We start from the raw sequence: 14,734 nt of genomic DNA on the forward strand, positions 1-14,734 counted from the left end.
CACCTACAGATCCAGCGCATGCACACACACACACACACACACACACACACACACACACACACACACACACACACACTGATTTTCATTGTTTTAATCGTCCCTCAACATCTCACGTCTCAGTTTGGCCTAAAAATTCCCTCTTTTTTATTTTTTTTTCTTTCTCTTTTTTTATGGCTACATGCTGAGTGTGCTCGTCTGTGAGCGCTCTAAATTTAAACCGGGCGCTGTCTTCCTGAAGCGAGGTAGAATCACAGGCAGCGTGACTCAGACTCCAGATATGCGTGTAATGCTCTCCGGCCGGCCAGCCGGCGTGTTGCTGCTCGCTGCAGACGATCCTCATCATGTTAATCAAATAGTTTTTGTTGTGGCAAAAGCACATTTTATTATGGCTTTGTGTCGGAAGCTGTCAGTTCATTTTCATTCATTCCTACTGAAAACTACGAGAGAGGAGGTGCGAATTACACGGCGAGGTTACTTTTCATGGCTGGTTATTGTGATTAATGGATTAGTTTGTGCGTTTTGTAAGATGTCAGAAAGCAGTGGAAAAACACTCCAAAAAAGTTTCCAGATCACAAAGTGACGTCTTTCCAAATTGTTTGTTTTTGTCCGACCAACGGCACCAAACCAAATGCATAAATAAAAAATGACTAATCACCTAAACACACATGTCAAACTCAAGGCCCGCTGGCCAAAATCCGGCCCCTCTCAAATTGTGAACCGGCCCGCTATATCAAGTTAGGTCGACAATAACTTTTTTGTCTTTGTTCGCTTTTTCCGGCATTTTTTGGCACTTTTGTCAACGTTTTGTCGCTTTTTTAGGGCTTTATGTCGACCAAATTGTGATTGAGAAGACGATATAGGCCTATAATACAGCATGCAATAATACAGTCAAAGATGTTTGACTTTTTCGATTAAATAAAAGCATGTCAATAGCCGTCGGACGTGATTCTCGTTTTCCAGTTTGGCCCTTAAAGTGAAGTTGAGTTTGACATCGCTGAACTCAAGAAATCGTAGTCGACTAAGACCAAAAGAGGGGGCAGCCGTAGATATTTCATTGGGTTTTTGATTTTGATATTTGAATTAGAGGTGCGACGATGAATCGATGAATCGATTAGTTGTCAACTATTAAATTAATCGCCAACTATTTTGATAATCGATTAATCGTTTGAGTCATTTTTTTATAAAAAAAAATAAAATAAGATTTCTCTGATTCCAGCTTGTTAAATGTGAATATCTTCTAGTTTCTTCTCTCCTATGGGACAGTAAACTGAATATCTTTTGAGTTTTGGACAAAACAAGATATTTGAGGACGTCCTCTTAGGCTTTTGGGAAACTCTGATCCACATTTTTCACCATGTTTTGACATTTTTATAGATCAAACAACTAATCGATTAATCGAGAAAATAATCGACTATGAAAATAATCGTTAGTTGCAGCCCTAATTTGAATGATACCCTTCCTTTGTCTTTATAAAGTGTGCTTTCCTTTGTGTACCGCTGCTGTGACAGGTGAAGTTCCTTCTGTTACGACAAAAGACAAAAGACGGAGATGCACAGTAACGTAACAATGCTAAAAAATACTGCAAACAAGAGAAAGATGAGGTGTGATTGTCAGTATCAGTGGTGAATAGACCTATTTTCACGGCAGACGTGTTGACATGTCATAGTAGGAAAAGCACAGGTGTATTAAAAACCATTAATGATGGCTGCATTCCCCTTAGGAGAGGCCCTGGTGTTGTGCATGCTGACTCACTGACATAGCTCACTGGGACACTTGATGGAACTGAGCCATCGTTAAGGTGATCAATTTCAGCTGTGCTTTTCCTGCTATGACAAGTGAAAATGTCTGCTGTGAAAAAGGTCCATGAGGGTGTATGGATGTAGTGGAGAATGTGAGGTGCATGTTGTCAGTAGCTAACGAAGGGAAAAACTAAACCGAGATAAATCATGCTGATGGGCAGGCGGGGTTAACTAGCCTGAGCCAGGTGCTCCCACTCATCTCGTTATCGCCTCGGATACACCTGCAGGCTGACAAGACAAACCACAGTACACGTGTACAACAGGGCCCAGGGCCATCACACCCTCCACGGTTAAACTAAGTCTCTATGACCTTTGTACTCTAGATATTTTTCACTATTTTTAAAGTGCCCATGTTATGAAAAAAAACCTTTTCTAGGATTTGGGGAGTTATTTTGTGTCTCTGGTGCTTCCACATGCATACAAACTTTGATAAAATCCATCCATGCTGTTTAGAGTGAGATACAGTTTCTGAATGTGTCCTGCCTTCAGTCTCTGGGTGAGCTGGTCAAAATCTGCACGGCTTTCTACGTAACTAGCCGAAAACGACGGGGCTAACCGTTAGCTAGCATGCTAGCTCGTTCTCAATGGCAAAACACTGCTACGACACACACAAATTCACCCTAATCTACAAAATAAATTGTATAGAACTACTTCCATGTCCCTGTTCTGCAGGTATTCCATGCAAAGTTGGAAGTGCGCCCTCGTTTAGAAGAAGTCTCCCGGCTAATCCTGCCTTGTACTGACTGAAGTTGGAGAAACAGCTAGCTAGCTCATGTAGTCCTTACCTAGCTACTGAGCATGTGATCTTACCTAGCTACTGAGCATGTGATCTTACCTAGCTACTGAGCATGTACGACTCCCAACAAAGATGTTACAGCAGTGAGAGGTCTCACTCTGTAGCTAAAACAGAGACCTGAACACAGGGTGAAAAGAGGAGCTGCAGCAATGTGCAGTACAACAAAAATATGGTGATTTTTGAAAATTAAACAATGTAAATTGTTGTCCATAAATGTCTATTCTGGTACAATCTCAAAATACAATTATGAACCTGACAATGAGCATAATATGAGCACTTTAAACATTTTATAGACCGATTTAAATGATAATGAAAAACAACTTGTTTGTTGTCACCCCTGTCTGATATAGTACAAATCTGACGGTGATGGTGATTAAGAGATGAGGCGGAAGAGCAACATTAGAAGAACTGTATGACGTTAAAGTAGGGCCGCACTCATTTTCTCCCTTTTGTGTTTCGAGGAGCACACCTTTGTCATCCTCCTACGTCTTCACGAAGTCCAATTTCATTCTCCATTTCCTCCCGTGTGCCTGAGGGCCGCCGCCTCCTGAAAGCGTGCACGTCTTTTTCTCTTTCTTCACCTGCTGTGATGACGGCAGCAAGCTGTCAAGAAAACCTGCTCTGTGTGTGTGCGCGTGCCCGTATGTGTCTGTGTGTGTGTGTGTGTGTGTGTGTGTCTCAGCCTGTGTGTACATCCAGTTAACTCGGCGACCCAAGCTCTTAATCTGCACCTCAGGGCTCACATGGCACACACACACACACACACACACACACACACACACACACACACTGCGTGTTCTGATTGTCCTGCACGGGTCAACCCTTAATCTGTTGGTACAACACACACTTTCCTCTGTTTCATGCCCTGTGGCACAAAAGATTTGTTGACTCCTAATAGAGAAGATCACTTTCCTGTTGGGCGTAAATATGTATATGTATATCAGTTTAAGTGGGCGCTATATTTAGAGTGTTTTCACTGCTTTACCTTGCTGTCAGACAGCCCTTCACGACATGGAAATTAAGCTGTTATCTCTACTCTCTTCACAGCCACCTTTTGACAAAAATGACACAGAACACGGGAGTTGCTGCTCTACTGCTGCCTCCATCAGTTAGTTAGTTAGTTAGTTCGTTAGTTCATTAGTTAGTTTGTTAGTTTTCTTTGTTCCTAACCTTTTAAAAATGCCAAAGTCATGTAAGGCTGCAACGTAAAACTATGTCAATCATTTTCTGGATTTAATCCCCAAAAGCCCAAGATGACGTCCTCAAATGTCTCGTTCTGTCCTCAACTCAAAGACATTCAGTTTCCCCTCACAGAGGAGAGAAGAGACTAGCAGCTATACATTTTGTATTCCCAACTTGTATATATTTTAAATATTTAAATATTTATTCTTGTATTCTATCCTATTATTATTTCATGTATATTGTATGTATGTGTGTTTATTGTATTCTATTATTTCATGTATATTCTGTGCTGTGTGACTGATATTTTGCTGCTGTAACACTGTAATTTCCCATTTTTGGGATCAATAAATATCTCTCTATCTATCTCTCTCTCTATCTATCTACCTATCTATCTATCTATCTCTCTCTCTCTCTCTATCTATCTACCTATCTATCTCTCTCTCTCTCTCTCTCTCTCTCTCTCTCTATCTATCTATCTATCTATCTATCTATCTATCTAAACTAGAAAATAGTCACATTTACGGAGCTAGAATCAAGTTTTATAAGAAAATCATAAAAAATGACGAACCGATTTATCGATTATCAAAGTTTGGATATTTATTTAATAGTTGACAACTTATCGATTATTCTTTGCAGCTCTTAAGTCACACAATAACACAAACTAACGAACCGATGGAGGCAGCGGTAGAGCAGTAACTCCCGTGTTCTGCGAGGTAAAATGGCTGTTTTTTGTCAAACGAGTCTGGTGGCTGTGAAGAGAGCAGAGATAACGGCTTCAGTTCCCCGTCGTAAAGGGCTGTCTGACAGCAAGGTGAAGTACTGAAAATACTCTAAATATAGTGTCCACTTAAACTGATACAGATGTTTTCAGGGGTCTTAAATGTTGCTGACATTGCTTATCTTCCCACACTGAATATGGAGAAGTAGCTCCTACAAACACACTTCAAAACATCTGAACTATCCCTTTAATGTGAGGGGCCTGAGTGAGACGTTAGTTGGGATTAAAGGGCCATTAAAGGTGCTCTGAGCAATGTTGGGTGACGTCACTTCTTGTTGACGTTCGAAGTATTGTCAAACAAAATGGAGGCTAGCTCGCCCCTCCCTCCTCCTCATCCCGTCCCCTCTCCCTCCCTTCCACGCACTAGCCCCCCCAAACCCCACCCCCAAATCCTTCTTGTCAGTTATTGGCTGGAAGACTGTTTGTTATGTTTGGTGGTGCAGGTTGGCCAGTTTGTTTTTGTTGCCGTTTGTGGAGCCTGGACAGAGAACGCGTTTTTTTACAGTGTGTTCAGGGGACAGGCAGCTAGCAGATAGTGAGGAGATGTTTTTTACAGTGTGTTCAGGGGACAGGCAGCTAGCAGATAGTGAGGAGATGTTTTTGCGGTATGTGACAAAAAATGTTGTAGCCTAAAAAACGCGTGACATCGCTTAGATCACCTTTTAAACTATGAATTGGATTCACTTTTAAAATATCTCTTTAAATGTTCTCTCTGTCCTTTCTGCATCTGTCTCTGTGAAGCGCATTGTGTTGCATCTTTTTGTGCCGTGTAAATAATAATATTTTTTATTATCAATGACATGAAAATCAGCCTATCACGTTTTCCCGCTTGCCCGTCCCGTCCCGTCCCGTCCCGTCCCGTCCCGTCCCGTCCCAGCTCCGCCCAGAGACGATGGTTTCTGGCGAGCGGTAAAAACAAAACAAAATCCTGTCTTCAAATGTGGTTTCTGGAAGAAAAAAAAAACAACCTCTTGTAGTTTTTGCAACGGCGTCGAACTCATCACTCCTTATTATTTGCATTCTGACATGCCTGTTTGTTTCACTTCCTCCTGAGCGGACAGTTAACCCCCTGAGGAAGCTGGGCTTTCTGGGTGTGTCGAGGGGAGACAGCCGCGCTGAATGGACGGGCATTCAAACACACAACACGCTGCCTGTCTGTGCGTGCATGGCGGTTACACTCTGCATTATAGCATGACATGATACCCGCACGCAATCCCTTTTCTGTTTTTTTTTTTTTGCTAATTAGATGTGGTGTTCATACATGTTTGTGTTTGAGTATTGTTTCGCAATCTTTTGACGTTTTGACACGCCACCTCTTCAAGTGTGACACAGAATCCGAAAACCTGTTCATCCTCTTCCTGTGAACCGTGTGTGTGTGTGTGTGTGTGTGTGTGTGTGTGTGTGAGAGAGAGAGAGCGAGAGAGAGAGAGTGTGAAAAGACTGGGAATGATGCATTTAATCCTCCATGATTGTGTGTTGTTTGTGTCTTCTTTTGGCAGGAGCCAGCAGTTTCGGGATTGAAAAACCGTGAGGACCGGAGAGTCGACCTAAGGAGCCAGAGGAAAAACAGAAGACGTTTGCGAAAAAAGTGCAAAACAGTACAGCCAAGATGGGGAGGAAAAAGATCCAGATAGCACGGATTATGGATGAACGGAACAGACATGTAAGTGTACAGAAGCCTCGAACACCTCTCACCTCTCACGTGCTGATCTCGCGTCTGATTAATCATCCGTCACCCAGGCAGGCTTTCGAAGGTCGGACCTGTAACCGCTCCGGCACGACACAAGTCGGAAGTGAAGGCCTTCAGATTAACGTCACGGGCCACAGCTGCTCACGATTAGAGAGATTAAATGTGTGTCTTCCCCCTTGATTGTAATCCCTATTATATGTTCCCCACATGCGTATCAGCTCTTCAGATGTTCAGGCAAAAAACAAAGCAAATGTTTTAGGGAAGTCAAAGATTAGTTTAAATATTTTAAACTCGCAAATTGTATGCTGGCTGACTCCTGCCAAAAATCAGCATACTGGCAAAGTAATCAGCCTGAGGTAAATGCTGTCTATTAGGAAAGAGAAAATACGTGTGCGTGTGTGCGTGCAGTATAATTTACTCGCCAAAAAAAGGGAAAATGTACCCACATTTGGCACTTGCCGTTAATTTCGGTCCCCTGTTTGCAGACTTGTGTCGGTTGCGCGAGCTTGTTCTAGGAAAGTGGCTCCATGTGTCCCCGACAATGAAAGCAACAGTGTGGCTGCGCGAAGGCACACGTCCGCAGCTGTCAGACGGACCGGAAACGGAAAGTATACGTCCCAGCCTCCCACACAGAGGAGCTGGGACTCCGTTAACAGTTAATGATCCTTTAACGAGGGTCGGCTATCGGTCAGAAAATAAAAACGTGAATTAGCATTTGCCTCGCGTCATTTGCACAGCTGGACCGTTTGTGTTTATTCGCAGCAGAATAAGTTTCAACTGCTGTTTGTGTTCAGCTCAGCCTCTGACTGAACTCAGAAACTCCAGTTCTTTCTGTTTCTGTCTATTTCTCTCCGGTCCCTCTCCTCCTCTGTACCTTTTTAATAATGCAGAATTATAAAGCACTGAATAAGCACTAAGCTTTAGTGCAGGTTGAAAGCCGCTGCGGGCGAATAAATAGGGTCTCATCACGTCTTCCCTTTGACTTTGCGTTCTGTCTGAGCACACAGTTATGTTATAACATCTATTGAATAAATAAACTATGAAACTCTGACTGAGATGATTGTCACTTGTCGAGGAGATTATTTTTCTCATGGAAGATCAGTTTGTAAAAATGATTTTTCCTTCGCAATGCGGAGCAAAAGAGGTTGAAAAACAGAAAAGATACCGACACAATAATACAACCAGCAGTCTCCAAACTTAGCAAAACACTTTCAAGTCAATGTCTTATAAATAAATATGAAAGAAAATAGTTTAATTTGGGAAAGGAGTTGAGAGAAGATGGAGCCAGCGTCGCTCATTCGTTTTGGTCATCGCCTGCAGAGTAAGAGGCAGCTTGAGGGCCAAATCCGACGTTTGCTCTGCTTGTTTCTCTGATAACTTCACCCTCCAGTTGTCTGTCCCGTCGACCATGCAACTTTTAGATTTTCTAGGTCAAAATTTGTCACTTTTATCCAAGTTTTTGTTGATTTTTTTCTGCACCTTTGACGTTTTTGGGGTTTTTTCTCCACGTTTTTGAAGGTTTTTCCGACTTTTTTTTGCTCCCGAAGCATTTAACCCTCGACAGAGCAACTTTTAGTTTTTTTGGGTCAAAATCTGGGCGTCTTTTTCAACATTTTTGTCACTTTTTTTCAACGTTCTTTTATGATTTATTTATTTATTTATTTATTTTTTTGAATTAACACCCAAATTCAAAGAAAGAAGTGAACTGATCATTTACGTTACTTGTGAAGAGTCATGGTTGTACGGAACCATCCACGTTATTTTAAAATAAATTTGGTTGAAAGAAAACCCAAATTTGTGATGTAGAAACTTTTTGAAAACAGGAGAGATTTAAGATCACTAAAATCCTTCATCCGGTTCAGATTATAGAGTTAAAAAAATGTAAAAATGTGTCTTAAAACCTGGATAACAAGTCAATGTCTGACAGCTTCTGGCAGGCAACTTCCACGCTGACACTATTGACCGTTATCTTGAATAAAATGAGCGATTTCTCTGGGTTTGAACATTGCTGGAAACTATTACAAGACTTATCGATTAGTAGAAAAACACTTTTTTTTGATAATTAAAGTCATTTTTCACGCAAAAATGGCAGAAAATGCAGTTTCCAGCCTCTCAAATAAGGAGATTTTCCTGCTCTTTTCATTCGGGATAATTAAGTACACAACTAAAATATATAACTAGGTCTAGTCGTTTTCAGACGTTTTTTTTTTTTTATGCCGAAATGTTACCCATTATAACTTTAAAACATCCAGACACTCTGTAGTTCCTCAAACTGTCATGCGATCGTCACAAGCTGCGACTGTGTGAGTGTTTGTGAGCCTACCAAAGAGATGACAACTGACTAATGAGAGCTTATTGTCAATGGGGAGTGGGGCTTGTGTCACACACACACACACACACACACACACACACACACACACACACACACACACACACACACGGATACAGACTGGCACACACACACGGATACAGACTGGCACATACACACACACACACACACACACACACACACACACACACGGATACACACATGGATACACACACACACACACACACACACACAGACACACAGACACACACACACACACACACACACACACACACGGATACACACATGGATACACACACACACACACACACAGACACACAGACACACACACACACACACACACACACACACACACACACACACACACACACACACACACACGGATACACACATGGATACACACACACACACACACACACACAGACACACAGACACACACACACACACACACACACACACACACACGGATACACACACACACACACACACACACACACACACACACACACACACACACACGGATACAGACTGGCACACACACACACACACACACACACACACACACACACGGATACACACATGGATACACACACACACACACACACACAGACACACAGACACACACACACACGGATACACACACACACACAGATACATACACACACACACACACACACGGATACACACACACACACAGACACATACGGGCACACACACACACACACACACACACATACACACATACATATACAGGTGCACACACGGGGACACACACACACACACACACAAACAAGTCATGTCTTGGGGAGCGGTTCCTCTCTTCCTGTTATGACAGGAAATGCAGGCACATATGCTTCCTGACCTCGGTTAGCCGGGCAGGACTGACCTCGTCACAGTCCTTTCACACTGTTTGTGTGTGTGTGTGTGTGTGTGTGTGTGTGTGTGTTTGTGTGTGTTGCTTTATATTTAAACGAGAGTACCCGCGTGTTTTTACGTTTCAGCTCCTCGTTTGCAAACAAAAGAAAAACTCACTTTTTGTTTTCTCACAATTGCTGACATCTGGGAGCAATATCGCTAAAAATAGGTCCAACAGGGCAACGAAGACGTTAGAAACAAGCCCTCAGGTTCACTAAACGTATTCAGAAGAGAAAATGAAGGTGAACATTAGAGGTGGGAATCACCAGCGGGCCCCCACGATACCATATTATCACAATACTTACATATTATTGCAAAACATATTGGGCTAATCTGCAATATATTGCCTAATTTATGACCTCAGTCTCCAACTTCAAATGTTCCCCGAAGCAAAACGTTGTCAACATGTGTTTTATCCAAAAAATTATACATTTTTCCATTTGGTTATGTAACTTCCAATTTTATTATTCAAGTTCCAAAAAATGTAACTCTCATTTGCATTTTATATGAGAAAACGATGATACTTGTAGGGCTGCCACCTCTTAGTGGATTAGTCGACTAATCGGTCGTTTTGGTCTTAGTCGACTAAGATTTCTTTAGCTGATGAGTCATTTTTTATGGTTATTCATGCTTAATTACTCATTTCCAAGAAACTTATGAGCACATTTCTGGTAAACACAAGATTTAAAGTGGTGCTTTTGCAGGATTAATTGTGGAGAAACTCAGTTTTACAGATGGTTCATTAACTACATTTATATTGTGCTTTTCTAGTCTTAACCACCTCTCAAAGAGCACAGCTCTGTCGATTACATCAACTAATCCATTAATCGACAAAATCATATAAGTGTTAGTCGACTAAGAATTTCTTTAGTCGAGGACAGCCCTAGATACTTGGCGTCCGTGTACCGATACAGTATCGCCACGGAAAATATCAAGATACTATCCTATCCCCCCCCCTCCAGTCTCTACTCTTTTGCCATCGAAAGATAAACTCCGTTTTGCAACAACTTGAGTTATATTTCAATCAGAATCAGATTTATTAAGGAATTTGACTTTGCTAGGTGTTAACTCTCTATACATTCAACAACTAGACATGTAGTAGTAGACATTCAGTAGACAAATGGCAATACAGACACATACTGTACAATAGAGACAACAATATACATACAGGCACGTGTCAACATAATATACAAATATGCAAATAAGACATAATATCAAGACAAGTACACATGGAGTGGGATGTAAAGTGCAAAAAGTAATAGTGCAAAGTAGTGTGCAAGATGCATATTGGAATGATGAGTACGTAATGTGTAATAGCGCCGCCAGTTATATAAAAAATACCATTAAAATGATCTTTAATTGATGACATCTGGGTCCAACAGGGCCACCCAGACGTTGGAAACAAGCCTTCCAGGTTCATTGTCCTTCTTATTTACTGTCGCAGGGAAAATAAAGGTGAACAGTGAGAGTATGACCTTAAACCTCCATCACACAACGGCTTCCTGCTTCAACTTTGACCTACAGTGTTTACAGTTTATAGTGCACACAGTTTTGCTGAGCAATGAGGGATTATGACCAAAAACATCCCTCCAAAAAAGGACAGTGGCACACTTTTACAGTAGTTCGGTTACTGTGGATTTCCACCGGATGCAGAACGTCTGCGGACCGGCTGCGTGCTCCGCCGTCCGTCAGTACCCACCAGGTCCGGATTTGTTGCGGCACATGACTGACAGCTGTAGTCACGGGGACCCACGAGATCTCGCGAATTCATGTAGAATAGAACCACAAAACCAACAACAGTTAGTTTCCATCCAGAGGAGTAGAGGGGAAACTACTCTGAGCTGTGTTTTCAAGGTGTAGTGCAGGAAAATATGATCCGCCGTGAGCACGGTGGATTTTATTTTGAAAATTAACCGGATTTTTATTTTGTTTCTGTGCTCGACTTCCTGTCCCGCGCTATCTGCCGTGTGCTGAATTGCTGCGGAGCTCTCCGGCGTCCGGCAACAATAGAAGTTCTGCGTATCTGCTCCGGAGTGCTGGGACCGCCGGAGCTGGGACGGAGTCGGGACGCAGACGTTCTGCAGTCAGTGGAAACACACACACTGACTTTAATGGAAACCTAATGACTCCGTCGACGTTCCGGAGACGTTACGCATCCAGTGGAAATTGCCGGTTAGACTCGGTGTGCGAGTTAATATGATATATTTTATCATCACGTGTGCGTTTCGCGGGGTGAAGTTGCAGCATTGTCACATTGTTTCGCTGAGCGTTCACACTGCACTAGGGCTCGGCATCGTTCAAAAATGTGTTAGTTTGATACCGGTACCGATACCGTGACTTGGATACCAGTTCCTGATCGATAGCAATTTGATAAAAACAGAAAGAAATGACACATTACAGCACTAATCTTTTTATTTATGTTTCAGCTCCTACTCCGTGGGCCCCGTCTCTGTGTGTAACGGAGAGTTTTCTCTGCGTGTCTCTACGACGTGTGACATCAGACAGCCAATCACAGACATTATTAGATCTTGGTAGGAAGCATGCTGCGTGCTGATTGGCTCACTGACGCCGATGAGATTTACTCCTTAGGGAATTGAAATTGGGTATTGAATGACGAGGCATTTTTCGATACTGGATACTTTTAGAGGCAATTTGGTCGGTGCCTAAAAAAGTACTGAATTCGGTACCCAGCCCTACACGGCACTTTGTCACACACCAAAACATTGTGAACAAATGTCACACGGTGGAAACGGTCGCTGGTCTGTCGGACAGAATATCTGAGGGGAAACTCGCCGACACAGAAATAACGGAGCAACGCCACGTTTCTAACGTCCTGGGTTTGTGTTTTTGCTTTAGTGTTTCTAATATTTTAGAAGAAGACAAACAATGTGAGCAGCTGACAGACAGCGAGAGAAGGCGAGAGAGATGACGTGTGGTTGGAAGAGAAGCACAATCAGAGCCCTATCTTACACCCGGCGCGGCGCAAAGCCCGACGCAAGTGTCTTTGCTAGTTTAAGACCGACTCAGTTGTCAATTTCCCGTCCAGCGCCCACGTCGTTTAAATAGCAAATGCACCTGCACCCATCTTTGCGTCCATGGGTGTGCTGGTCTTACAGGGAGGTGTGTTCAGGTGCATTCTGGGCGTGCTGGTCTTACAGGGAGGTGTGTTCAGGTGCATTCTGGGCGTGCTGGTCTTACAGGGAGGTGTGTTCAGGTGCATTCTGGGCGTGCTGGTCTTACAGGGAGGTGTGTTCAGGTGCATTCTGGGCGTGCTGGTCTTACAGGGAGGTGTGTTCAGGTGCATTCTGGGCGTGCTGGTCTTACAGGGAGGTGCATTCAGGTGCATTCTGGGCGTGCTGGTCTTACAGGGAGGTGTGTTCAGGTGCATTCTGGGCGTGCTGGTCTTACAGGGAGGTGTGTTCAGGTGCATTCTGGGCGTGCTGGTCTTACAGGGAGGTGTGTTCAGGTGCATTCTGGGCGTATTGCTATCTTGAGGCAGCGGGAAGTGATCGCACCATTGACCAACAAAAACCTGGTCTAAAGTCAATAACGCAGCATTTCCATTGTTATTTTAACACAACATTAGTAAAATGCTCCTAGGCTCGTGCACAGCGCGCACACACTATGCTTGTTACACACACAGGGACGCACAGCAGCACACACACATGCAGAAAAATATTACAATGTGAAATAATATTATGACGTGATCTGCTCGCGCGCTTTCACTTCACGCACGAGCAGATCAGTTTCTTGTCCTGAAAATCTCTCCTTCCTACTCAGCAAATCTGCCATCGTAATAACAATGCGCCTTTCAATTTAATTCAATTCAAATCACTTTATTCATCCCCAGGGGGCAATTCAATGACAAAGAGCAGCATATTCCACCACATAGAGTACATCATCAATAGAATAAATATATAAATAAATAAATAGTGGGAGTTTAGGAGCTGGACAGCCCTGGGGACAAAGGTCACCTTCCTGCTCTGGGTCTTACAGCCTTGACAGCGGAGTCTGTGCCTTGAGGGGAGCCACAAAACGCGCCTGGCTTTTAAAGGGAATGGGAGATGATCTCTGATTGGTTGATTGCATGTTACGCCCAAAACACACCTCTGATTAATGAAGACACTAAGTACAACCCTTTAGGACCATGCTCCCAGCGCACGGACCCTTTTTTCCGCCGTTAAACAATCAAAAGTGGATTCGTACACGCCCTAAACACACCTGCACCAGGCCCTTCCCAGCGTGCGCTTAGATCGTTAAAATAGGACCCCTTAGGGTTGCACGATATAAGGAAAATATGCAATATTTATATATTACTTGCGATAAATGAACAGATATTAAAGTCTACTAAGTTCTCCTGCTTTCAGTATTCTGCTAAAATACACCAAACTGCTGGTTGAATTTAGAACAAATGAAAGGAAATCATTTCCGACGTTATTTTATGAAGTGTTAATATAAAAGGCATGCTTTAAGCAATGATTTAATAAATGAGAAACTTGCAACATAACCCCCAGTAACAGAGAGTCAGATGGTGTGTGTGTGTGTGTGTGTGTGTGTGTGTGTGTGGGGAAACTACCAAAAAACGGGCCGATAGTCGGTCTATCCCTAATTATTATTATTATTATTATTTATCACCACGAACACGCACTAGAGCTGCAACGAATAGTCGACTAATCGACTATTTTGATAATTGTTAAAGCAGTTATTTTTATGCGAAAATAGCAGAAAATGCAGGGTTTTTTTTAGACTAACGTGGAGATTTCCTGCTTTTTTCTGTTTTATCATATTAAACTAATTGTCTTTGGGTTTTGGAACAACAAAACAAGACATTTAAAGACGTCATCACCTTGGACTTTGAGGCCGATCTCTATTTAAACAACCTTAAATAATCTGCTTGTTTACAACCCGATCGCCTGTCTGCTCGTGTTTCATGAACTGTTGTTCTTGTTTGTAGTCGGCGATGAACGCGGTGAGTTCAAGAAACTGAAACAAGTTGTAATTCACAGTCCTCGCTGTCCGTTTTCTGTTTCCTACCGTTTCAGACACGCCCGGCTGGTTTCTGTTTCAGTTACATACCTGCAAACTAGTTGCTTTTCGGCGAAAATCGCCATTTTGAATGGGAAAATGTCATCCACGTGAATCGTGTAGATCCGAAGATCCGGGGGTGGAGGGTCCGAGACCCGGTGCTGATACGGCACCGGTGCCTTAACGACCGTTATCTACCGGACCGAATAGCAATGCAGAT

The 14,734-nt window shown here is 42.8% G+C and overlaps 1 protein-coding gene across 4 annotated transcripts in view; it reads left to right on the forward strand.

Moving 5' to 3' along the window:
- Positions 1-14,734, forward strand: part of mef2ca (myocyte enhancer factor 2ca) — a 54,215-nt gene that overhangs the window by 9,856 nt on the left and 29,625 nt on the right. For all 4 annotated transcript variants that reach the window (XM_035991780.1, XM_031287897.1, XM_031287900.2 and 1 more), the window contains exon 3: positions 6,055-6,218. In XM_035991780.1, coding sequence (XP_035847673.1) covers positions 6,165-6,218 — 54 coding nt within the window. In that variant the 5' untranslated portion in view covers positions 6,055-6,164. The remainder of the gene's footprint in view (positions 1-6,054; positions 6,219-14,734) is intronic.

Source organism: Sander lucioperca, chromosome 14 (genome assembly GCF_008315115.2).
Source record: "Sander lucioperca isolate FBNREF2018 chromosome 14, SLUC_FBN_1.2, whole genome shotgun sequence".
NCBI lineage: Eukaryota > Metazoa > Chordata > Actinopteri > Perciformes > Percidae > Sander > Sander lucioperca.